Source organism: Trichomonascus vanleenenianus, assembly GCF_965637985.1.
Source record: "Trichomonascus vanleenenianus strain CLIB 3782 genome assembly, contig: TRVA0_001S, whole genome shotgun sequence".
Classification (NCBI taxonomy): Eukaryota; Fungi; Ascomycota; class Dipodascomycetes; order Dipodascales; family Trichomonascaceae; genus Blastobotrys; species Blastobotrys vanleenenianus.
Window position 1 is genome coordinate 348783 of NW_027481886.1, and position 22811 is coordinate 371593.

At 48.4% G+C, this 22811-nt stretch overlaps 16 protein-coding genes across 16 annotated transcripts; 8 read left to right on the plus strand and 8 right to left on the minus strand.

The window, feature by feature from the left end:
* Positions 1-322: 322 nt before the first annotated feature.
* On the plus strand, positions 323-2099 carry TRVA0_001S03862 (uncharacterized protein; the record flags this gene model as incomplete). Its single annotated transcript, XM_076681833.1, has 2 exons — positions 323-346; positions 603-2099. The coding sequence occupies 2 exons, from the start codon at positions 323-325 to the stop codon at positions 2097-2099; spliced, it is 1521 nt and encodes a 506-aa protein (XP_076543790.1).
* A 468-nt stretch (positions 2100-2567) lies between these two features.
* TRVA0_001S03884 (uncharacterized protein) lies at positions 2568-2990 on the minus strand (the record flags this gene model as incomplete). Its single annotated transcript, XM_076681834.1, has 1 exon — positions 2568-2990. The coding sequence occupies one exon, from the start codon at positions 2988-2990 to the stop codon at positions 2568-2570; it is 423 nt and encodes a 140-aa protein (XP_076543791.1).
* Positions 2991-3540: 550 nt separating this feature from the next.
* On the minus strand, positions 3541-5511 carry TRVA0_001S03906 (uncharacterized protein; the record flags this gene model as incomplete). Its single annotated transcript, XM_076681835.1, has 1 exon — positions 3541-5511. The coding sequence occupies one exon, from the start codon at positions 5509-5511 to the stop codon at positions 3541-3543; it is 1971 nt and encodes a 656-aa protein (XP_076543792.1).
* A 1256-nt stretch (positions 5512-6767) lies between these two features.
* On the plus strand, positions 6768-7212 carry RPL26B (uL24 family ribosomal protein; the record flags this gene model as incomplete). The annotated part of the gene is made up of 2 exons (XM_076681836.1): positions 6768-6783; positions 6845-7212. The coding sequence occupies 2 exons, from the start codon at positions 6768-6770 to the stop codon at positions 7210-7212; spliced, it is 384 nt and encodes a 127-aa protein (XP_076543793.1).
* A 141-nt stretch (positions 7213-7353) lies between these two features.
* On the minus strand, positions 7354-8198 carry TRVA0_001S03950 (uncharacterized protein; the record flags this gene model as incomplete). The annotated part of the gene is made up of 2 exons (XM_076681837.1): positions 7354-8112; positions 8160-8198. 2 exons carry the CDS (start codon positions 8196-8198, stop codon positions 7354-7356), a joined length of 798 nt encoding a protein of 265 aa, XP_076543794.1.
* A 277-nt stretch (positions 8199-8475) lies between these two features.
* On the plus strand, positions 8476-9107 carry CIN4 (GTP-binding protein Cin4p; the record flags this gene model as incomplete). The annotated part of the gene is made up of 2 exons (XM_076681838.1): positions 8476-8540; positions 8600-9107. 2 exons carry the CDS (start codon positions 8476-8478, stop codon positions 9105-9107), a joined length of 573 nt encoding a protein of 190 aa, XP_076543795.1.
* Positions 9108-9271: 164 nt separating this feature from the next.
* On the plus strand, positions 9272-10941 carry SPT8 (WD40 repeat domain-containing protein; the record flags this gene model as incomplete). Its single annotated transcript, XM_076681839.1, has 3 exons — positions 9272-10447; positions 10505-10784; positions 10835-10941. 3 exons carry the CDS (start codon positions 9272-9274, stop codon positions 10939-10941), a joined length of 1563 nt encoding a protein of 520 aa, XP_076543796.1.
* Positions 10942-11287: 346 nt separating this feature from the next.
* On the plus strand, positions 11288-12151 carry TRVA0_001S04016 (DUF4210 domain-containing protein; the record flags this gene model as incomplete). The annotated part of the gene is made up of 1 exon (XM_076681840.1): positions 11288-12151. One exon carries the CDS (start codon positions 11288-11290, stop codon positions 12149-12151), a length of 864 nt encoding a protein of 287 aa, XP_076543797.1.
* A 391-nt stretch (positions 12152-12542) lies between these two features.
* GYP8 (GTPase-activating protein GYP8) lies at positions 12543-13829 on the minus strand (the record flags this gene model as incomplete). Its single annotated transcript, XM_076681841.1, has 1 exon — positions 12543-13829. One exon carries the CDS (start codon positions 13827-13829, stop codon positions 12543-12545), a length of 1287 nt encoding a protein of 428 aa, XP_076543798.1.
* Positions 13830-13948: 119 nt separating this feature from the next.
* CDC28 (serine/threonine-protein kinase) lies at positions 13949-14878 on the plus strand (the record flags this gene model as incomplete). Its single annotated transcript, XM_076681842.1, has 1 exon — positions 13949-14878. The coding sequence occupies one exon, from the start codon at positions 13949-13951 to the stop codon at positions 14876-14878; it is 930 nt and encodes a 309-aa protein (XP_076543799.1).
* Positions 14879-15220: 342 nt separating this feature from the next.
* SLX5 (SUMO-targeted ubiquitin ligase complex subunit SLX5) lies at positions 15221-16108 on the minus strand (the record flags this gene model as incomplete). The annotated part of the gene is made up of 1 exon (XM_076681843.1): positions 15221-16108. One exon carries the CDS (start codon positions 16106-16108, stop codon positions 15221-15223), a length of 888 nt encoding a protein of 295 aa, XP_076543800.1.
* Positions 16109-16381: 273 nt separating this feature from the next.
* On the plus strand, positions 16382-16657 carry GON7 (chromatin DNA-binding EKC/KEOPS complex subunit GON7; the record flags this gene model as incomplete). The annotated part of the gene is made up of 1 exon (XM_076681844.1): positions 16382-16657. The coding sequence occupies one exon, from the start codon at positions 16382-16384 to the stop codon at positions 16655-16657; it is 276 nt and encodes a 91-aa protein (XP_076543801.1).
* Positions 16658-17545: 888 nt separating this feature from the next.
* On the minus strand, positions 17546-17881 carry TRVA0_001S04126 (uncharacterized protein; the record flags this gene model as incomplete). Its single annotated transcript, XM_076681845.1, has 2 exons — positions 17546-17647; positions 17702-17881. 2 exons carry the CDS (start codon positions 17879-17881, stop codon positions 17546-17548), a joined length of 282 nt encoding a protein of 93 aa, XP_076543802.1.
* A 417-nt stretch (positions 17882-18298) lies between these two features.
* TRVA0_001S04148 (uncharacterized protein) lies at positions 18299-18913 on the plus strand (the record flags this gene model as incomplete). The annotated part of the gene is made up of 1 exon (XM_076681846.1): positions 18299-18913. The coding sequence occupies one exon, from the start codon at positions 18299-18301 to the stop codon at positions 18911-18913; it is 615 nt and encodes a 204-aa protein (XP_076543803.1).
* A 196-nt stretch (positions 18914-19109) lies between these two features.
* TRVA0_001S04170 (uncharacterized protein) lies at positions 19110-20087 on the minus strand (the record flags this gene model as incomplete). The annotated part of the gene is made up of 1 exon (XM_076681847.1): positions 19110-20087. One exon carries the CDS (start codon positions 20085-20087, stop codon positions 19110-19112), a length of 978 nt encoding a protein of 325 aa, XP_076543804.1.
* A 794-nt stretch (positions 20088-20881) lies between these two features.
* On the minus strand, positions 20882-22045 carry RPL3 (60S ribosomal protein uL3 RPL3; the record flags this gene model as incomplete). Its single annotated transcript, XM_076681848.1, has 1 exon — positions 20882-22045. One exon carries the CDS (start codon positions 22043-22045, stop codon positions 20882-20884), a length of 1164 nt encoding a protein of 387 aa, XP_076543805.1.
* Between the last annotated feature and the right edge of the window lie 766 nt (positions 22046-22811).

Here is a 22811-nt window from a genome sequence, read left to right on the forward strand (position 1 = left end):
ATCTACGTGAGGGTAGGGCCTCCATTTCTCTCCACCTTTGGCCAACATTTTTACCTTCGTTTCGTTAATTAGCGGCTGCTTATTAACTTATTCACTCTGGGGAGAATAAAAGGGATTAGATACGAGAGGCCACCAGTCTGCTCACTATTGGTAATCTAACTTAACTCTGGCTGGGTCCCTCCCCCCTTTTTCTTCTTTGCTTGGGCTTAGTTATTCCCTCTGGGGTTCTTTTTTGGTCCTCCGAGAGCACTTAGGCTGTAATTGAAGAGCCAGCCAACTTCCATTTTTGCAACCCGTTTAGCGTACTCGGCTGTTTCATACCATGGTCAGTCCTAACGGCGTTCTTGTAAGTATTTGAAGTCCCCTACCACGATATGACGTCTGCATACACTCACTATCTGTTTTGGTCTGCATTCACCCACTATCTTTGGTGTGCATTGACCCACTATCTTTGGTCTGCATTGAGTGGGATATCTAAGTAACCATTGATGTTCTCAATCAGGAGTTGCTAGACCCAAGAATTGACCAAGAATTGATGGGTGGAGAAGAATTGCAAAGGGTCAATTGGAAAAGATTTGTTGGATGGACTAACAAAAGAATAGGCGGCCGAATGGACGCTTGCTTCGACGTCATTTGTGTTTCTCATTCTGAGATTCTACGTCAAGCGGTATATTGTTCATGTCGGCATCCAGCGAGAAGACATCCTGCTGGCTTTCGCCCAAATGCTCTTCTTCTGCTGGGTATCGCTAGACGCATACACAATCAGCAAAGGGTTCATGAGCAATGGCCGGTCCTACTTTGACAACTTCGTGATTGGCCTGCGTTACGTCGAGCACCTGTCCGACCCTGAGATTATCAAGATTCTCAAGATCGTCTACAGCTCCGCCACCCCGTACTACCTGGGCCTGTGGATCATCAAGTTTGCCATTCTCGGCCTCTACTTCCGAATTGTACCTAAGCATACCAAGTCGCGGCGGTTCCTCATCTTCACCACGTTTTACACCCTATTCACGGGCATCTGCGTACTGCTGGTCAACGTGGTGCTGTGCATCCCCGTTTCGCTCAATTGGTCCCTCGACCACGATACGGCGTGCTACGCGTCAACAGCCGTCACGCCCTTTGTCATTTCGGTGCTGTTCAACCTGTCGACCGACGTGCTTATTTTCATCGTGCCCTTCCCCGTGGTGCGGAGCCTCAAGTCGCTCAATCAGAAGCAGAAGATTGGCCTCATTGTCACCTTCTCGCTCGGTGCCATCACCATCATTGTGTGCCTGGCCCGTGCGGCGGTCATTGGTAGCACCGGTTCCATTTCCAGCGCCGCGGCTCTCACTGCGGCAGAAAACTTCACGGCGTTACTCGTGGCGGCACTGCCTGCTCTGAGGCCACTCCTCAAGACGCGGCCGTTCCGCCGCAGAGAGCGAAAGAGCGACATGTCGGCGAACGAGGAGAACATGACGGTCAGCGACATGGACTCGCGCCACCACGATTTTGCGCCCCAGGGCCTGCCTCCGCGACAATTCGAGAAGACCTTGGACGGCTCGCTACCGCCGCTGCCTAGTGCTTTCACGACGGAGATCCAGCCCAGCGGCAACTCGTATGTCGCCCACCAGCAGCACCAGAAGCAGCCCCCTACCGACCAGGCCTACGTCCCGACTCATGGCGGCAGTCGCGGAGGCAGCGGTGGCTACAATTCGTACTCTTCGCAAAGCCACTATAGTACTGGCGGGTACCAGACAACTTCGCCGACTGGCATTCGGCACGATGAGTTCTCGCTTAGGGAGCATCTCGGCAATGAGAACGATTTCGAAGACATTGAGGAGTACAACCACGGCGAGCGGGTCCAGCTGGTCTCGCTAAACACCCGAATGGGCGCCATTTCGCCCACGCGCTACGAGAACTACTACGGCCGCAGGGCTCTGTCGCCTCTCAACACTCAGCAGCTGCCTCCCGCGCCTCCTCCTGGGTACCCTCACCAGAACATGTTCATTCCAGACAGCCCTCTGCCGCCGGTGCCCCAGCATAATCAGCCTCACCCTACCAGTGGAGACCCGTTCATGCCGGACTATCTCCACGACCCGGCGCCAAACCCTACTATTTAATGATCTAATGACAATCTCTGCTTTCTTTCGTTCACCTTTCGTATTTCGAGGGCCAGCCCTCGAGCTCCCTTAGTGGGGGCTCCGCCCCCAAACCCCCCTTCAGGCTGTCCGTTACACAGCGTAACAAAAACCGTAACAAACTCCGGGTGTTTTACCACAAAACATTTGCAACAGCGTAACAAGGTTTCGCGACAACACGGAGTACTTTGTTACAGCTCTCCGTTACACAAATGTTGCACTTGGTATTCGAGGGCCAGCCCTCGAGCTCCCGTAACTGGGGGCTCTGCCCCCAAACCCCCATCACAAGAGCCTCTTTCAACAATTTCTCCGCGCAGCGGAGCCACAGGGGGGTTTGGGGGGACTGGTCCCCCCAATTAACATGGCGGTGGAGCCCCTGAGGGTGAAGGATATTATACAGATTAATAATACAAAATCATAAAACAATCATAAACGAATAAATAAAAATCATCAAAACGAGCTGGGGCCTCCGCTGAAAGCAGCAACGAGACCAATTCCCTCATAGCTCGAGCCGGATCGCTTGCGCGGCTTACTCACTGGAATCGGCCTGGGTCCCTCGCCAGTATTAGTAGTAGCAGAAGCAGCGGTAGTAGAAGTGGTAGAGGTGGCGGATTTCGACTCCATGGTGTATTCCTGCATCTTCTTTTCAGCGTATCCAGCACGTGACAGGTTGAGCGCCTCGTCGGGGGAAATACCGCCCAATGAGCCTATCCGGGGCCTCGCCTTCACTTGGGGGTGAGCAGTAGGGCTCAATCCGCCAAATGCCCACTCAAAGAAAGACCCACGGCGAGGTTGGGCTGGAATGTCCTGCGGCTTGGATCGTGGAAAGTCGGTGCTCTGTTTTCTGTTGTTATTGTCGCCCGGAGAAGACATCGGTGCTTTAACAACTCCGGGAGGTGCGTCCAAGGATGTATATATAAGCCCACCCTGTCCTCTGATAGCCACGGGGAGTGGGGAGACCGGCGAGGCGGAGATAGTCCCTGCCCCTCTCTCAGACATAATCAGCTGCCAATCCTGCCTTATTGGGCGGGCCCAATTTTTCCGGGCGGGCGCGCGCGGATAAACTCACCCTTTGCCCTATTTTTGCGGAGAGGGTTCCTTTATCACGCTCTGGCTCGGCCTGTCGCTCACTCAGAAGGTGAGTACTTTGCTATAGATGATGGGCTCACTCGTGAGTATATTTCTGGGGTCCGGTAGTACCTGGGACTGGACAAATTGTGGGGAAAGAAGCCTCTATAGGTTGCGCATTAGTAACAGCCGCACAGGTCGTTAGGGCGGCGCCCCATTTGACCAATAGCGCGGGTACCAGGGGGTTGGAAAACGAATTTAAAGGTGAGACACCTGCATAGTATTGGGCGTACAATATGTACAATGTAGATAGTGTAGTTGCGTATACCAAGTGTTGGACCATGTGGGGTGGTGGTCAGTGAATGCCAAAGCTCCAGGTAGAAGAGGCAGGAGAAGGCGGGACCGGCTCCAGGTCCGATGAGGTGAGTTTCAGAGGCCGCAGCTTCTTCTGTCCGTTTATGCATGGCGGGCGGTATGCATTGCCGTCTATAATGCTGGTAAAGTCTGACGAGTTTTGGCTTGTGATTGAGGATGCTGATGAGTTGTTGGACCCTGGAGTAGGCGCAGTAGCCGTCGTAGAACTTTGTGGTGAGTTGATTCCATCGTGAGGCGCAAGGGGGGCTTGGAAGATCATACTGGACCACGTCGACGGGGGGCGGAGTGCGCGGTTGACGCTGCGCATGACACCTATTCCGTTTGCTGCTCCGGGGAAGTGGAAGAAGGATTGGGAAGGTGAAGAAGTTGGTGAGCCGAAATTGTAGTACGTAGGGGGCTCCAGGGTGGTTGTAGTTTGGTTAGTAGCGACTGTGGCTTGCGAAGGCGAGTTTCGGCGATGCTTTGGTACGTCAAGTGGTAAGTGCCCTCCTGCTCCTCCTACGCTTGGTGATATGCGGCGTTGGGGCTTATAATAGTGGCGGTGACCACCAATTAGGGGAGCTGAAGAAGTGGAAGAGGACGAGACTCGGCGGTGGAAGAGCGAAATAGACCGCGATGTGACGGAATTCTGGTCCTCAACCACTTTTTCAAAGTCCCTAAACTCTAGTAATCGCTGCACCAGCCGTTCCAACGACACTTTGAGGGCTTTGTTGTGGTTCGTTAGCGACTTGGTCTCAAACTCAAGTTCATACAGCCGCGTCTTCATATCCTTCTTCTTCTTCTCATTATCTTTTTTCTTCTCAGATGCGTTCTCTTGTGGGTTTTCGTTATCATCACTCACGTCAGTCTCGTCCGTAGTGTCGCTGTTCTTGCTAATATCATCATCGTCATTATTGTCGTTAGTAGTATCATTGTCGTCATGTAGGTCTTCTTCTTGGTATATCTGGTCGAGTTCCTCGGCAAGGGAAGAAAAGTCGCCCAAAACAGTCTTTTGAGCCAGCAACACCTGAAACTGTTCGTTTTCTTCCTTAAGCCGCGAATTGACCTCGTTCGTTTGCTCCAGCTCCTGTCGCAGCTTCTCATGCCTCAATGCATATTCGCGAGATACCAATTCAAGCTGCTGTCGACACAAATCTAGCTCGTTTTTCATCTTGTCCAACGCCGTCGCCTGCTCTTTAGCAGTCGGAATCCTCTTTGGAGGCAGCGGTGGCACCTTTTCTTTATCCCCATCCACTGAATGCACAGCAATTGCAGACAACACATCGTCCGCCTCTTCAAACGACGGCTTTGACGGAACTGGAAGAGGCTTGTCAGCCGAGAGACTCCGAATTTTGTTTTCCATCTCAGACTCCCTGTCCAGCCATTGCTGCTTCTCATTAATATACTGCATCTGCTCTTCGCTGAGAGCGTTCTCTACTTCCTGCTTCATCCTCCTCATGTCCTTGAGCTGCTTCTGCAATTGAGCAATCAGGTTATTGCGCTCAAATAGGTCCTGCTCAAGCTTGCTCTGCTCTGATAATCGTTCCTCTACCTTTGCCTTGCTCTCTTTCAGCTCTCGTTCCAGCCGTTGAGTCTCCATTTCCTCAAATTCAAGCGCCTTCTGCAGCTGCTCGTTAGTCGCCCTCAACGACCCAATGCTATACTCGCGCTTGTGCAAAGAGGGGACAGCCGATCCGCCGCCCAGCACTGGCATTGCACCCCCATAGGCGCTCAATGTGGGTATATCGTCAGAAAATATAACATCGTCCAGAGATCTGTTACGCTGGTGACTCGGTACTGGCGATTGCAAGTCCAGATCGGACAGGGTACTCACAGAAATGCTCGGACTGTGAGCAATGCTGTGTACTCCATTGAGCTTGCGGGTACGATACATGCTGTCTGTGCGATTCGGGATTCGGGGAGGCGATTCCTCATCCTCCGCAAGGCCCGCGTTATTCTTCCACTTGAACATTGGTGGTGGTCAACCATACAAAAAAAAAATAAAAACGCCAAAAGATAAGGGCAGGATTGGATATTTAAAGCAGGCAATGGCCACGCAATAGGGTATTAAACGGTCCCTAGCTCGGTGGAGAATAGTAGATTATTATTTTTTTACAGCTGTCGTAACCTTCTAAGTCACACTTGAAACTTAATACCAAGCATTCAAGTTCCAAACAGCTTTGGCGAATTAAACTCAATCTGTTACAGCCAGAGAGGATTGGACGTCAAAAATGTGGCCACCCAAAAGGTCTCTTCGTTACGTCCTGCGGATATTATCAGGAGAAGGGAGGCAAAAAAAGGGGGTGTTTTGTGAATCGTGCTATTCTCGGCGTTCTTCATGCCCGACCATCATGACCGTACCGATGGAACGCGTAATGCCGCATCATCGCGATCTATACATTCATTTCTGGTGAGGTGGACACACATATTTGGCCAATTCCTATGGCCCTATTGTTCTTTTTTCCACCCGTCTCATTTTTGACCAACTTTATATATATAACCCCTACCGCTCTGTGGGTGCTACGCCCGAACGCGTGGCTCGGGGAATGTGCATATAATACTGTAGCAACCACGCATCTCTGCAGGTATAACTAGCATTGTCGTAATTAGCTTACTGATTAAGGGAATGGAGCCTTATGTACATCTTCAATATCACCAGCCATTATAGTACTACCCATTAGTACTCCGGGCATTTGTTTGGTGCGTACGTAGTACACGAGGTGGAGTTCTATAACGGCGGCTTATCTATTTCCCTCCCCATGTATCACTTCACTTATGTACATAAGAATGAATGAACTACAGATGCGTTGAAATATGTATTACAATGCGTACCTATAATGCATACATTGGAGGCGTGCGGCTTCAAAAGGGTGAGCCCCACACGCCGCATTTATACGCTGCGCGTGCGCGAGTTGGGACAACTGCGTGCTGGTTTGGGAAACTGCTAGTCACAGTGCTGTACCATAAAATACGCTTTGTATAGAATCCATACCTCCCAACCCTCCTGAGTATGCGCGCGCCCGTCCGCCAAGCTGCAAGAAGAATCTCGATTAAGTTTACTGCAAGATTGAAATTAAGTGGTACAGCCGCAGCAGCTGCTTTGAGTAGGGGAGGAGTTTGGTATGGGGACCCGCGCTAGACACACACTCCGAGATCCCAATACACACTAATTTTTTCACTCGACCTATTTCCTACTCCCTCCAAGTAGACCAGCACATCGACACAGAAATGAAGGTTTCACAGGGTATGTTTAGCAAGAAGAACGACATGAAACGATGGCATGGAACTAACTAAATATTTGGCAGACGTTTCCTCATCCCGAAGAAAGTGCCGAAAGGCCCACTTCGATGCTCCATCGTCTGAGCGACGAAAGATCATGTCTGCTCCTCTCTCCAAGGAGCTCCGAGAGAAGTACAAGATCCGATCCCTGCCAGTTCGAAAGGATGACGAGGTCTCTGTTGTCCGAGGCTCCTTCAAGGGCCGAGAGGGTAAGATCACCGAGGTCTACCGACTCAAGTACGCCATCCGAGTTGACAAGGTCACCAAGGACAAGTCCAACGGTGCCTCTGCTCCAATCAACCTTAACACCTCCAAGGTCGTCCTTACCAAGTTGAAGCTCGACAAGGACCGAAAGGCCCTCATCAAGCGAAAGGGCGGCGTTGATGCCGAGTAAAAAGATGTCGCTTTAATTTAATGCACTAAAAAAAAGAATGTATATTATGACCCTCCTGTGTGTTGTGTTGTAGTTCCCGGTTGATGTGTTATAGACCGGTTAATCGTAGTCAATTGCTTAAGTATCGGCAGCATTTCCTTGCTACTCTTGGAATCGGTTATTCGGATCTAATCTAGGGACGTCTAACTGTATCTCCTCGTCATTGTCCTTTTGTACTCTACGATAGTCCGAACCGTAAAGTCTGAACTGGAATAGGATTCCCGCAATGGAAAGCGCTTTGAATCCGTACAGCAGTACATTTATGGCATTGGGCAGAAATGGCCTGGTAACCATCGTTAACAGCATGGCAGCCACTGAAGCACCACAATTGAGCACAATGAAGACATACGACAGTCCTTTGGTTGACATAAGCTTGAAGTTAAGTGCCAGTTGAGGTACGAACCTTACAATCTCACCAAACTTCGCTGTCGCCCAGAACCAATTAACGAAATCAAGCCACATAAACCCGCGATAGCCCAGCCCATTGTCATCGACAAATATGCTCGAAAAGACAAAAAGATGGACAGCCACCAACAAAAATATGACAGAGATTGTCAGTGTCCAAGTTGAAACGCCTTGGAAAGGGTCCCGTGTGTGATTAAGCTTGCAAAGGGCTGTGTATGCCACTAAGCCATACAGCATCAATTGCCCAATGTTGAACGTAATGCTCGCCCCATGGGATACTGGAGGAGATGAGTATCGATTTTTGGACTGAGTTTGAGCAAAATCGGTCGACATCAGGCCCCAATAAATGGCTTCGTTCAAACATGATAAGAGTGTCCAATACACAAAATCATATGAAAGACCAAACACGGACTGTCTTGAGCGAATGTGACTGATCTGAAAGATAATTGATAGTGCCTAATTGAGTTAGATATTCCGCTTTTTAAAAAATTTACCTCTCTTACCTCGATTAGTTCGTATGATACTGCCATTAGTACCGCCATTGTATCGATCGCGCCTCTATTGCATATCCCCACACGATAATACCAGACTAATTAATATCGAACACGAAATAAATAAACGATAAATAAAAATAAATCGATAAATAAATAAAGGAATAAATAACTGAATAGCTGTACACTGTAGAATATAACCGACCTTATCGCACAACGGAGGTGATGTTGTGCATCCAGCCCGGTCTCAAGTACTTAAACAGCCCGTCTCCCCTCCCTTCCCACTACCAGCCAACAGTAGCATAAGCGATAGGACTAGAGTATTAACATGGGCCTGCTAACAATTCTCAAGAAACAGCGTCTAAAAGACAAGGAAATGCGAATCCTTATGCTGTAAGTCCCTTCCAAAATTTCAATCGAGTATTGATCAACCACTAACTAAGATAATATAGAGGCCTGGATAATGCCGGCAAAACTACTATTGTAAAGTCCATTCTCGGCGAAGACATCCACAAAGTCTCGCCGACTCTCGGGTTCTCCATCCAGACAGTCAACTACCAAGACACATACAAATTGAATATCTGGGACGTGGGCGGCCAGGCTACTCTGCGTCCGTTTTGGCGAAACTACTTTGAAAAGACCGATTTTTTGATCTGGGTTATCGACGCAACCGCGCTCACCCGTCTAGATGACTGTCGCACCGAGCTCCACAAGACATTGAACGAAGACCGGCTCATTGGCGCCGGTCTGCTTGTCTGGATCAACAAACTCGACACGCTTGACGAAACAGAAATTGAAAAAATTATCCCCTTCGTCGAGAAACAGCTCAACCTCGAGGCCCTGCGGCGGCATCATAATCTACGGGTGTTGGGATGTTCGGCGTACAGTGGGCTCAATTTGCAGGAGGGGCTCGATTATGTTGTGTCTGAAGTCAAAGGACGGCTTTACGCGCTAGATTAAACCCCGGGATCTCCACGAGACTTTCAAAAGCTTCGTTTTGAGGCGAAAAAGGGGTCATTTAGACTGTATTTTTTGTGATTATTTCTTGCGCATATTGATATCCGAGGGAAATTGCGCGGATATCCCCCCTGGCCCTGCGTGTTTATATATAACGACACTATCCAATGAGTTTGTATGAGAACGACGATGAAGACGAGGATCTCTTCGAGGATGCCACTGAGGGAGAGATCGAGCCTAATGATAAAGATAACGACATTGAAATGAACGAACCCGAGTCGCAGGCGGACGCGGAGGAAAATAACGACGAGGAAGAAAACGACGACCAAGATGATGAGGATGACGACGAGATGCAAGATGCAGATAACATGGTTTACGAGGCAGAGCCGCATCCAGACTCTTTGTCGTTCAAACAGAGGAACCCCATCCATCCCTCTGCTGAAATGACCAACTGTAAAAGTTACGACATAGTGCCCTACGTCGCGTGTTTACACGCCAGTCCAGTGTATTGCGTAGACTTTTCGTGGGGATTGAAGTGGATGTTTACGGGCGGTGCAGACGGGTTTATTCGGAGATATAACTTCTTCGACTCGGTCAACGGAAAGGTCCAGCTTACTGTGGCCCAGAGGCACCCATTCGTAGATTCCATTACGAAGTCGGGCGTGCTGTCGTCCTACTGGGAAAACGAGCAGCCTCTTCGCGAGGAGGACTTCAAATCAGATAAGGATGGCGTGTACGAGCCCAAGCTGTCGCCAGTGTACTCACTGGCAGTCCAGTCGGAGGCGCTCTGGTTGCTTGCCGGGTTGGAGTCCGGAGGCATTACGCTGCAGAACATCCGTCACAGCGAGGGCCAGATCCATGCGTATTTGGACAAGCACAAGTCGGCAGTCTCGGTGCTAAAACTGGACGATGACGAGACCAGGGCCATCAGCGGGTCGTGGGACAGGAACGTTGTGGAGTGGGACCTCAACACAGGGAAATACACTCGAGAGTTCCTCGGGTCAAGTGGTCAGATAGCTGCCCTCGATTGGCAGCCAGTCAATGGCTCGCTGATATCAGAAGCCTTGGTCAACGAGAAGGTCCAGCCAGACGCAGAGAGAGAAGATGACGAGAAATCGTTGGATTCGCTGTTCGGTGACGAAGATGAAGAGGAAGAGGAAGAGGAAGAGAAGGGCATCAAGCAGGAAGACACCGCTCCTCCCTCGCCCGGGAAAGTACAAAAAAGCCAGTCTGTATTCCTATCAGCCTCTATTGACGGGTCGGTAGATATCTGGGATAGGCGCCAAGCAAAGAAAGCGGGCCATTTATACGTGCCGGAAGGCACTCCTCCCTGGACTACGAGCGTAAGTGTTGTTTTTTTTTCAAGTCAAACTTTTTGCTAATACTAACTACTGGTTTAGGCATGCTGGTCAATTGACGGTAATGAGGTGTTTGTTGGCCGAAGAAACAGCTCTGTCGACAACTACGATATTCGAAAATCCCTCGTCAAGCCTCAGCGAACATTCAAATTCCCCAGCGTATCAGGGACAGTGTCTACTGTTTGTCCAATGCCGTCTGGCCGCCACCTGCTCTGCGGCTCTCAAGACAATCTCCGTCTTTACGACCTGAAGTCCACGTCCAAAAGCAAAGTTCCTTTCTATATTATCCCAGGACACCACGGTGGAGTACTTTCCACAGTCTGTAAGTCATCTCTCTATTGCTTCTGTTTTGTTTTATGCTAACCTATCTAGATGTTGATCCAAGCTGCCAATTCTTGGTTACTGCATCTGGTTCCCGAGGCTGGCAAGGTAATTCCACGGATGTTGCTCTTGTATATCAGATAACGCCACAGAAATAACGGGAAATGTCACCTCTTGGAGAGCCCCCCCCCCTATAGTGGCGGAGGCCGTTTTGTGCAATTGGGCCACCAAAATAATTTATCACCCCTGCCTCTCAACATAGAGTTAAAATCCCTAATCAAATCTATTTTATCTTTTACTTGTAGCAGTACAAGCTTAGCCTGTCAAAGTCGATCGAATTGCGGTAAATGACGGCGCGGCTTATCGGGCGATAAGCGCATCACCCGGCCTGGCACGGACCTTAATGTGCGCTCACACATCACCATACCTTGTGACTTAAAAACAAGAACTGTGACTGACATTTCCGTAGCATCGTACAAAGATCCCTCAAAATAGTTGAAAAAAATGCCTGTGGCAACGCTGAAGCATTTGCCAAGGCGTAGGTCCAGCCTCTCGCAGAGCGAGAGCTTGAGCGACGACTGCCCTAGGCGGCCGATTCTGCCAGTTTGTCATGCATGTCGAAACCGCAGTGTTTCAGGGTCCTCAGAGGACAGCAGGAGTAGTAGGATGGCCAGTTCATCTCCTCGTCGACGCAGTTTTGTGGGTTCTTTTGAAGAGAGCTTGATTAGTGGGCGAATGTCTGCTCCATGCTCCGCACCCATCCGCTTCAACTCAAAAGTGGTCGTTTGCCGCAAGAATCGCCAAAAGTGGCCCATTCAGGCATCGATCCCGTTTGAAGCAGTCTTTTATGACTGGGGCGAGCCTGGGGAGAGCTCTCCATACGTGGGATCAATAGATACAGCGCATACACAAGATAAGTTACCTGATAAGGGCAGCGAAGCAGTAGTCGACGATATTGACGGGCTAAGCCTGGAGGAGGACGCTGGTGGCAACGGGCTGAGGATACCTCGGCAGGGTGAAATCCAGCTGTTTATCTCCAATGCCAACAATACGCCGATCCAGTGGTTTGTCGTGCCCTATAATCTTAAGGAGATTCCTGACAACCACAAGACAATCATTAGACAGAAAACATATGACGGAAAGTCGCTTATGAGGGCGATCCACATACCCATTATGCGTCCGCCACATTCGTCAAAGATTTATATTGACGGACAGATTAGAGTAGTGTTCCAGAACCGGGTGTCGACTTTATCTGAGTCCCCCAGAGCCGCTCCAAAGAAGGTGGAGACAATGCTGGACACTTTTGGCATTGCGCCGACGCGGATGGTTAGACAGGAGCATTGCTCTAATTGTGGCAAGCCTTTCTAGTCTGTCGCTCATTTTTGCATACCGTAAATAGCATATCAAAGCATAGAGAAAGAACAGACCATTGTATCTTGTATCACGGAGTATTATTCCGTATGTCAAGGTAACATGATAAGTCATTACCTTTTCCGTTCAGCATCACAAGAAAATCAATCAGAGAATAATTCACCGTTCGATCAATCTCCGAGACTGAAGCGTTCAGAATGAGTAGTATTCTGTCAAGATAACATGATAACCCGTTGCCTTTACCGTTCAGGTCAACTCTTTAAACGAAGGATGCTTCTCAAGAAAATCAATCAGAGAATACTAAACCGTTCGATCAGTCTCCGATAGTCGAGAAAACCAATCATCAGAGAAACAGTAACCATTTTTAGCCAAGCGGTAGCAGTGAAAATTAAAACCAGTGCCCCTTGAACCAGCCAGCCCAAGTAACATCTCTGAGCCAAGTAGTCAAAACAAGTCCCGTTATACCGATAACCAACGAAGCTCCGAAAAGTGACTTGTTGGTCAACAGTAACTGTATCGCGCTAATCTTCAGCATCTTATTGTCCTTCTTGACCAGGTGGTGCTTAACGCCAGCTTCTCTCTCCGCACGAAGTGTCTCCTGCTCCATGATTTGTCGATGGATACTCTCGTCCACTTGCTTCTCAATTATCAAATCCACCTGCACTGGGGTGATATCCGAGCATGACAAAACAGAATAAGGTGATAGCTCCATCCAATTGCTTATCTCATGGATAGGATACTCGGAGCGCAGAGTCGTCGCCTTCTCAAGCATGGCTGGGATCTCGCTGCTCTTCAGCGTGCTCGGCAGTGTGCTCAGCACGGAATGGAGAACATCCCTATCGTCAGCCATCTCTTTAACAATGTCACGCTTCAACAAAATTAGCGCAACGTACAAATAAATAGGCGTGGTCATGTCGTTAGATGCAAGCACATAGTCAAAAATCATGCAAATATCGTCAAAATTCTCCACATTGTGCGCGTAGAGCGTCAAAATGGACGACAGTGCGTAGTAAGCCCGCCCTATTGGCTTAATTAGATCCGCCATGTACGGATCAGCCAGGTTAAGCAACGGAACAATGAACCCCAAATGGTCCAGCGAGCAATTCAACGACGGCATCATGAAATCCCGCAAATACCGGCAAGTCATAGTGTCAAAGAAGTCCACTGCGTTCTCAGCTTGTCCATCAAACACCAGCAATACTACTTGGGCAATATCGTGGTACCCTTGGAAGTAGCTCAGTTTTGGGTGTCTTCTCAGAACGCGCACAATTAACTCGTTCAACTGGCCCCGCAGACTCTTCCTGAGCTCCTGAATTGCCTCCTCCCCATCATCACCGTCCTGGTCCACCTTGGGGTAGTATACAAACGACCGATTCACGTCCAGCAGCACTTGAGGCTCGTCCTTGTGAGCTTCCTCCTCCTCATCCCCCTCCTTTTCAGTGGACGATGGAAGCACACTCTGCATAAACGGCCACGCCTTGCGGCGATTGCTAGCAGATACAAGCCCAAAACGCGACTTGGCCAGGGTCTGGAGCAGGTCCATGTCCCTCAGCTCTACCGCCGTTTCCACCGCGTGTAGCTTCATCTGCCTCTTCTCCTCAAGGCTGCCAATAGACGCATCGTCGTAGAGCGACTGCCCTATAGCGCTCTGCCTCATCTCTACCCAGTCACTCATGGTGCCATACTTCAAATCTAGCGTTGTATCAAGTGATTTTTGATGTTATGGTGTTTTTATTTGGGCTTTGATATTTTAGTGTGTGGACCTTATCGGATCAGCGTATCGGAAGGTTTGGTATGGTCGGGTACGTAAACCGAGAGCACGTCGGACGGGGCCTGTTCTCTGACGTTTACAAAGCGGTTGAGGAAGGGTCGGGGGAGGTTGTGGCACTCAAGATCACTGTGCCCAGTGAAGAGTGTCCTCCCCATGACTCGAGGGGGGAACTGGCGCTGTTGAAACAGCTAGACCATGCCAATGTCATAGCAGTATTGGGCGACTTCACCCAAGCCGCCTATGGTGAGACGGAGCTTGTTATGGTCTTGCCGTACTATCAATTCAGCCTAGACCAGGTGTTGAAGCACTTTCGCAAGGCCGCCTATCCTTCAGGCTGGCGAAACAAGCTTCCCGTAGATCGTGCGGTCGGTATTATCAAGGATATTGCCGCCGCATTGGCCTATGTGCACTCCAAAGGGATAATTCACAGAGATATCAAGCCGGAGAATGTGCTGTTTAGCTCAATTGATGGCCCGGCTGTTCTTATAGACTTTGGCATTGCGTGGCATCCAGGTCGTGAAGCTAAAGAGCCATGGGAGAGTAAAATTACCGATGTGGGTACGACTGTTTATAAACCGCCTGAGGCGCTGTTTGGCATCAAGAACTACAATTGTTCTGTTGATGTGTGGTCGTTTGGCTGTATCATTTACAAGGTCTTTTCGTCCAACCAGGGGGTACTCTTTGAGCCGTATATCAATGACATTGGGCTCATAAGCGCCCAGTTCCAGACTCTAGGTACTCCGACGGTGGAGATATGGCCTGATGTAGCTCATGTGGAGAGTTTTACTAGCCTAGACTTTGGCCATTCGGAGGGAAAGCGTGCAAAGGAATTGATACCGCTAGCTCCACCAGTAGTGCAGGAGATCTTTGGCAGGTGTTTGCAGTTTCAGTCCACAGATCGATTAGCTGCCGCTGAAATTGTGGATAGGCTTGCCATTGCCAATAATCGCTAACTCCTTCCATGGAAAATTACGAGGATAAGCATAGAAGAGAGATTTTGCTAGCGCTCAAATATCAGCAATAGATTGATCAATTGTAAAATCGTCAACCGCAACAATAGAGATTTCAGGGCGAATATATAAAAACAAAAATGGAATTAGAATATCAAACACGTTCATCTATTAACGGTTACCAGGCATTGTACCGTTTTTATCAGAAACGGAATTCAATTTTTTTTTATTCATGTTGGATAATCAACATTTGGCTCGACTCCAATTACCCAAACGCTTATGCGTGATGTCGTAAGTTCATTGAAAATACATGCGTCATGGCTCGTATATACAAATAAATAAATGCTAATAGTAGATCTCGGTAAAGGTCCCTTTGGTGTTTTTCCGAAAGCGCTGCTGACACCCTTCGGCTACACATTGCGACGGGATATCCTTGTGAATCCTTCTATTGTAGTTGATAATGCGATTGACGCATTTTCCACAATACACATGTCCGCATTTCGAGAAAAAGACCCGCTTCGATAGCAGCACGTCCATATCGCTGTACCCATTGCGTCGAATCGCCTCTCTGTCCTCGTCAGTCTCATCAGGAACGCCTTCCCCGAGCTCTACCGAACAATTAGGACACACCAGCTTCGCGTCCTTCGTAATCCCGCGTGTATACCCTTTGCGAGTATCCAAAGGCTCAGCAGGCTTGCCCTTGAGCTGGTCTACAGTTAACTCACGCCTCGGCTGGTCCATCTGCTCCGACAGAATCAATGCCCGCCTCAGTTCGTCTTCGTCGAAATCTCTTAGCCCACTATACCGCGCATAGTTCGGCAACAACAGCATGACATTGCTGTAATAATCCCGGTACTCAAGTATGCTGTCCTGCAGCATCCGGCGGAGGTTACTCTCATTGCTACGGCGAGCGTTACTTTCGTGCCTCATCCGACGCTGTTCAAACCTCCGCCGCTCGTCGCTTGCTGCCTGCCTTGTCGCCCTAGCATGTTGAATCCGCGATCTCATCATGTTCTCCCGCATCGACCGTCGCTGATCGCGCAGTCTGCGCCTTGTCGCCTCCTCTCGCGTCATCTGGGGCGCTGGTGGTACCGACATGGGCCGGTCCTGGACCCCGACGACCTGTACCTCGTCGTCTTCAGGCCCCAAGCTGGCCTCTTGTGCAGACTGCGGCGTCAGGTGCCGCACATCAGAGATCACAACCTCATCATCATCAGACCTGCTTCCGCTCATCTTCTTCACCTTTCCTCCGGCTTGCGACACCCACACAGGTCAGCTTATTAAGAAAAAGTGAAAACCAGAGTTTTAAAAATGATCCTGGCCTTTCTATCGGCTACCTGGAGCTCATATACCTGATTATTAAGACCTAGCGATGTTGCTGCGACATGTACAAGTGCGGCCCAGCTATATTTTCCCGGGATGGCTCTTGCCGGTTTGGGAACATTCCGTTTTCCATCGACATTCATTGAAGTGGACCATTATTGAAGCGAACCGAAGCAGGTGAAGATGGCTATTACGGCGAGTTACAAGGCTCCAGACACTACAAAGGAGTTTGCAGGGAACGCTAGTGCATATAAGCCGACGGAATCGGACAGAAATGCTCCTGTGGAGCCAAGTGATTCCGATCTGGGTGTCCTGCGCAAGGAAGTCGTCACTATCCAGGCTGACATAAACAAGTTCCTGACGGAGAGAATGAAGAGTGCGGGCAATAATAACAGCTACCAGGAGAATGAGGACTTGGAAAAGAGACTGTTGGATGGCAATGACGAGGATTTGGAGTAGAAGGCTAAAACGCTACAACTGGGCGTTTGATGACCATTACTCTTGATGATTACACTAGATGGATGAATATCATAATGAAGAAAATGTGTGATCTGATTGATTTTGTTTTTGATGATTTGGCCATAATGGATTAAGAATTCAAAGGAGTCGTGAGCTTATGCTAAAGTTAATCAAACTTTCAAAATTATAAAAGCAACAAGGTTGCATCCATCGACCATATTCTACTCTAACTTGTCACTAAAGCTTTTGTGTAGGTTATCTTTACAATAGCAATGGTTCTTTTATAAATAAATATACCGGTTGCTTGGGGAGTGAATCAACAAACTCGTGGTAAAGTGTACCATCAATCTCTAATATCTTTTGCAAGATATTTAAGTCTGATCTGGAATTAGGTATGCCTGAGGGTTTAATTCTTTTGGATTACCGGCACGCAATATAAGAGATATATTCGTTTACTGCATTGACTCAGCTACCGGTAATGGCTTGATTACTTCATGATACCATAATATAGACCATGGTATACATATGAATGAACCTAAACCAGTACCTATGTGTTAACTGATTGCCCTATATACCGAACTTCACAAAAGCCATACGAAAAAGGATGACCTTTCTAATACCTGTGAACAACTGATCAATCCCCCCAAACCACTGGTAATTTCAGCCCTGAAGAGCCGTAACTCGAATTATAAAGTACCGGTACTGTGGTATTTTAGGGTAGCGCTCTTCATCCTGTAATCCTCTAAATTGACAAGCCGACAAATTTTGTTGAAATTCACTATCGCTCAATAATATTTTTAGAGTCCAAAGAAGACAAATCCGGTATATTAATAAATAATAAATAAAGCACATTACGATAGTATACAAAAAAGCTAGAGGATATGATGATTATCGCATCATCACCATTCGTCGGTTAGTAGTGGAGTTAGTAGTAGGGAACGTGGGCATTCTTCGTGCTGGAGCTCGGCTTCGAGGTTCAACCAGCTGGCTCTTTTAAAAAAGTTAGCAACTCCTTACAACCTTTCCGCAAACACATAAACTTACGTCAAGATAGATAAAAGCAAGCTCGTCTTTTGGCTTCTTAACTTCGAGGTTCCTTAGCGGAGTCCTCTTTTTGTTGTTGACAGATCTTAACACGATAGGCGAGTTTGGAGGAGGGATATTCTCCTTATTCTCTTTCGTCCTTGCTGGAGAAACAAATACCGTAAATTGCTTGGCTCCCATATCGCGTTAAGACCTTATTATTAGTTATTAAATATCGCCGGGGCTGGATTGTCGAGGGGCCCGCCTGTCGTTTGTCGAAGTCGAAGGGTATTAAATTTGCGGGCTAAAATAACAGGGCTTAGTATTTTTATTTATACGCCATCAGGTGTTGTACCACTTCAAACTGCCCAATTACCGCTCAGGCGGATTAGTACTCGCGTACAGTGTTTTTGCGGCATGTAGACGCGTTCGGACCTCACACAATGTATTTCCTATTTGGGAAATAAGTAAACAAAACAACCCAAAAAACCCGCGCTTTCGAATATAAGCCAGTTGCAATTAATAAAAAATAAGACTTCGAAGACATTTTCTATTTCATCCACTGTCAACACACGATAAAGCTAGAAATTCGCGGATAAATTTTTATTTTTTTAAAGAATGGCAAACATTGGTACTCTGATAGACCTGAGCACTCCTAAGCCAGCCAAGACCTATTCGCAAGACTTCACTCCAACCTTGTCTAGAGCTCTGGCTGAGTGCTTTAGCAAAAGGCGACAAAGCATGCGGCATAAGCGAAGACAGTCGTCGAATAATAACCACCTAAGCATGATCTCAGAGGACCAGGAAAACATTGAGCCCCTTACGATGGCGAAGGGGCTGGAGTCGGAGATGCCAGCGTTGGTGTCTCTCAAGAGCAACAAGATTGCTAAGATGCATCAGTCGATTATCGAGTCTCCGAAGCTTTCACGAAAACGAACGTCGGGGGCTCCACTGACTCCTTCGGTACTCAAAACAGTCAAGCGACGGGCGCTGTCGCATAAGCCAACAAACCAGTACAGCCCGATAAAAGGGGAGAACGAGGTTATGAAGAACTCGGTATTGCATAGAGCTTCGCGAAGGATATCTATTGTCCCTGAGCCGACCCAGAATTGTGAAGAAAGGACAGAGGAGTACCACGACGTGTCTTACGAGAAATGGATAGCAGAGAAGCGAGTAGTTGAGCTCGAAGGTATGGTCGAATTCCTAGAGTTGGAGAAGAAGTTCGGCCTTTGATACCTAAATGCGCCGAAATGAGACGAATATTTTTTAATGAACGTTATGACATGTTATAGATTTAAGCTAGGACTAATGCAACACAAGTGACTGCTTAAAAGCGGTTTATTCCTTTACCTCTTGTTAACTCGTTTACCGTTTGTTATCTCGCAGTTCCCACGGGGTATTCAAGTTGTGTTAACTAGTTTACCTTTTGTTATCTCGCAGTGCCCACGGGGTATTCAAGCTGTAGCTTGTTGGAGCGTAGGAACAAATAGTCATCCAAGCAATCCTTTACGCTCTCACGAACAATTTCCACTCCCTTGTCATCAAATTGCCGAGCCCATTCCTTCTCCCATGCCTCCCAGTCAACCTTAAAGTCGTCATCCGTGCTAGCATTGCGGTCGATCCGGAACCCTGTGCTCTTCAGTGCGTTATCGTGGAAACCATCCCACTTAGCAAACTTTTTAATGACATTGGGATCTTTATCATCCCAGGAAAGCATTGCCTTGTGAAAAGGCAAATGCGTATACTCACACACCCTAGCCATGACCTGCTCGGGGTCTCTGCACAAGTCCATTGCGTCAACTACGAGCGGATCGGCGTTTGAGGGATCGTTCTGAGTCAGGTATTCGTACAGAATTCGCAGCTCTCTATACCCTGCCTCATCTTTGCGATAGTTATAGAACCCAGTCTTCTCGGACTGTGGAGGAATGCAGCAGGTGTAGTAGGATGCGATGGACTTGTGCGGGGGGCGAATGAGGAAAACATATGTGAAGTTTTGGAGTTCTTCGTCAGGGAGCACTGTGGGGTTGGATTTAGCCCTGTAACTGCTGAGAGAGTGCGGCAGCTCAGCCTCTCCAGTTGGAGGAATCAGGTATTGGGCCATGTCCTTGATGAAAACGCGTCTTTCACCGGTCTCGGCCACTCTGATTGACTGGAGAATTTGGCCAAACGTTACGTTGCTGTATTCAGAAGCTTCGCACTCCTCTTTGCTGTATCGGTCAGAGAGTCTCTCTGGACCGTAGTAAAACGGTTCTCCAAACGGCTCATGGATGGACTCAATATCCTCCCGTGACATGAATGACCGCTCAAAGGCGGTCGAAGCCGACCTTGGATGGGTGGCCAGGAAGATTGGTCGTTGAGCCAGAGCGGTCGAAGCCGATCTTGAATGGGTGCCCAATCGTTTAACCATATCAATACTATTGGTATGGGGTATACGTAATTCACTTATTAATTGGTAGCGCGGTCTATTGGTTCTTAGTACCGGTAACACGTCAAAAGTGTACTCGGGATTCCAATTTATACGATTCACGGTACGCAAATGACGTCTCTCACCTGCTCAAAGCGGAGTATAAGACCGACCTCGTGGAGGTGTTCATGCAGCCCGCAAATGGAGGACTTGCAAGCAATGTGCATCAATTGGTCTAGAAGTATTTCACTTTATCAAACATCTTTAGAGGCCAGGTAATATAGCGTTTGGAGGGTCCTTCTCTATATATACTTCCTAAAGGTATGCAGGTACACACCGACTAGCTAGTTCAACCAGGCCTAATATCTTATACGGTGGACCAAAACAGGTCCTCGATGGGATTATCTTCGATTATCTGATCGACGGCGCATGGCTGAATTGACTCAAGAATGAACCATGCCTGTACCCGCAAAGTGATTCGCCTACGTCACAATACGGCCCTTACCTTGCGCAGGCAGACATGTTATTACTCGCAGCCAGCGTAAATTTGAGCATCGCGAGAATTTTAGCTGCGATATTATGCGAATATTGAATGGACAGTCTAACTTGTTATACTATTATTGAGTCCCTTTCATTGACGATATATTAATCGTATCTATCAATTGAGTACCTGCATTGAAACGTGGAAGTGAATTGCCTTCATAGTCTCTACAAGGAATGAAAAACACATGTAGTAAATACCAACCAATTATTCTTTTTATTTTAACAGAGGCATTACATTAAAAAGGTTAGTCTTTTTAAAGGTCCTTCTTAAGAGTACCCTGGAAGGCCAGCTTCTCAGCTGGGGTCTGGAATCGACCCTTACCGAACTCGGAAGCAGTGTCGATCCACTTGAGGGTGACCTTCTCGGTAGCCTTTCGGGAGGTGTGGACCTTGTGGGACTTTCGGATGGTGACGACTCGCTTCTTGACACCTGGGACGGAACCCTTGAGCATAACAAAGTCGTTGTTGATCTCACCGTATCGGACAAAGCCACCCATTGGGGTGATGGTCTTCTTGGTTCGGTCGAACTCGGTGGCAGCGTTGGCCTCGTCGTCACCCTTGCCAATTCGGTAGATCTTGTGGTTGACCGAAGTTCGGTGGTGGTAACCGTCCTGACCGGCTCGGGCAACAGTCCACTGAACGTTGGATGGATGCCAAGCACCGATACAGGCGACCTTTCGCAGACCTCGGTGGGTCTTTCGTGGCAGCTTCTTAGTACCCCATCGGGCAGTGACACCCTCGGTACCGTGACCCTTGGTGACGGCAATGGCGTCGACAACCTCGTCCTGCTCGAAGACAGAGGCAACGTCAACGGTCTTCTCAAAGTGCTCCTTGGCCCAGTCGACCTTCTCGGAGACGGAACCACCGTTGATCTGGATCTCAGCAAGGTGGGCCTTCTTCTGGCCGAGTGGGGTCTTTCGGATCTGGGTGTGGGCAAGAACTCGCACAACAGTGCAGTACTTCTTGATTCGCCCAAGCTCCTTGGAGATGGAAGAGGCGTCCTCAGAGTACTTCTTGGCGTACTTGGTGAAGGCCTTCTTCTTGGACTTGTACCAGTTCTTGTAGAATCGTCGCTTGACCTCATCGGAGAGGTGCTCGGCCCAGACGGTGGTCAGGGATCGGAGGCCTCGTGGGGTCTCAATGTAGCCGACAACACCAACAACGACCATTGGTGGGGTGTCAACAATGGTGACGGCCTCAACAATCTCCTTCTTGTCCATCTTGGAGCCTCGTCGGTCGAGGTCTCGGACAGTGGTGGTCATACCGGCCTTGTAACCAAGGAAGGCAGTGAGGTGGACTGGCTTAGCCTTGTCGTCCTTTGGGAAAGACTTGACCTTACCCCGGTGTCGGGCAGCTCGCTTTCGTGGCAAGAAGCCAAGGGAACCGTGTCGTGGCTGTTCGAACTTTCTGTGCGACATCTTTTTTGTCCTCTCAACTGTCGATAGTAGGGGAGTTGTCGATTTGAGTAGTTTAAAGGAGAATATTTTCAGCGCGCCGCCCCAGCGACGAATTTTTCACCGCGCGCTCCTACGAAAATTGAAACTCCCAACGCCCCTCGGCTGCGGCTCAACGCAGATGGGCAACCCACCACCCAAAGAGAGGGAAAAGCAGTCACAAGTCACGTGCAGCTTTAACTTTACCTACTTTATCCTAAATGTAGTGGAGTTTGATCTCGGCTGGTGCCTGGTACTGCATTGATTGTACCGGTAATCGGATTAATTGAAACAACTTGAATTGTCTATTTTCTGACGAAGTGCTTATGGGTTTATTCTTTTTTTTGAGAAGTAGGTGAAGATACGGGTAGCTTGACGTAGTTATGTCCAATGGAGGTGCTACCGAAACTATCTACACATTTACAAACTAGGTAGCATAGTATCTGGTCGAATTAAAACTGGATGGCTCTTCAAATTGCAGTTCAATTGTTAATTTCAGAAGAACGGTACTATTTGTACATAATATGTACCATAAGTCCTATGATACCAGGAATAAATTGGTATTTGTTAGTTTATTTGAAAGCATTGGAAGATGCAGCTGTAGTTCGATTGAGACCAGCTGGTTTCGAGATGGGATATATATGCACTTGCTATTGAAAAAAGATTATTTTGGTCTATAAAGGTAGATTTAATACCATAACTATGTCTATGTCAAATGAGAGTAGCACCAAGACTCCAGCATTTCAAAACA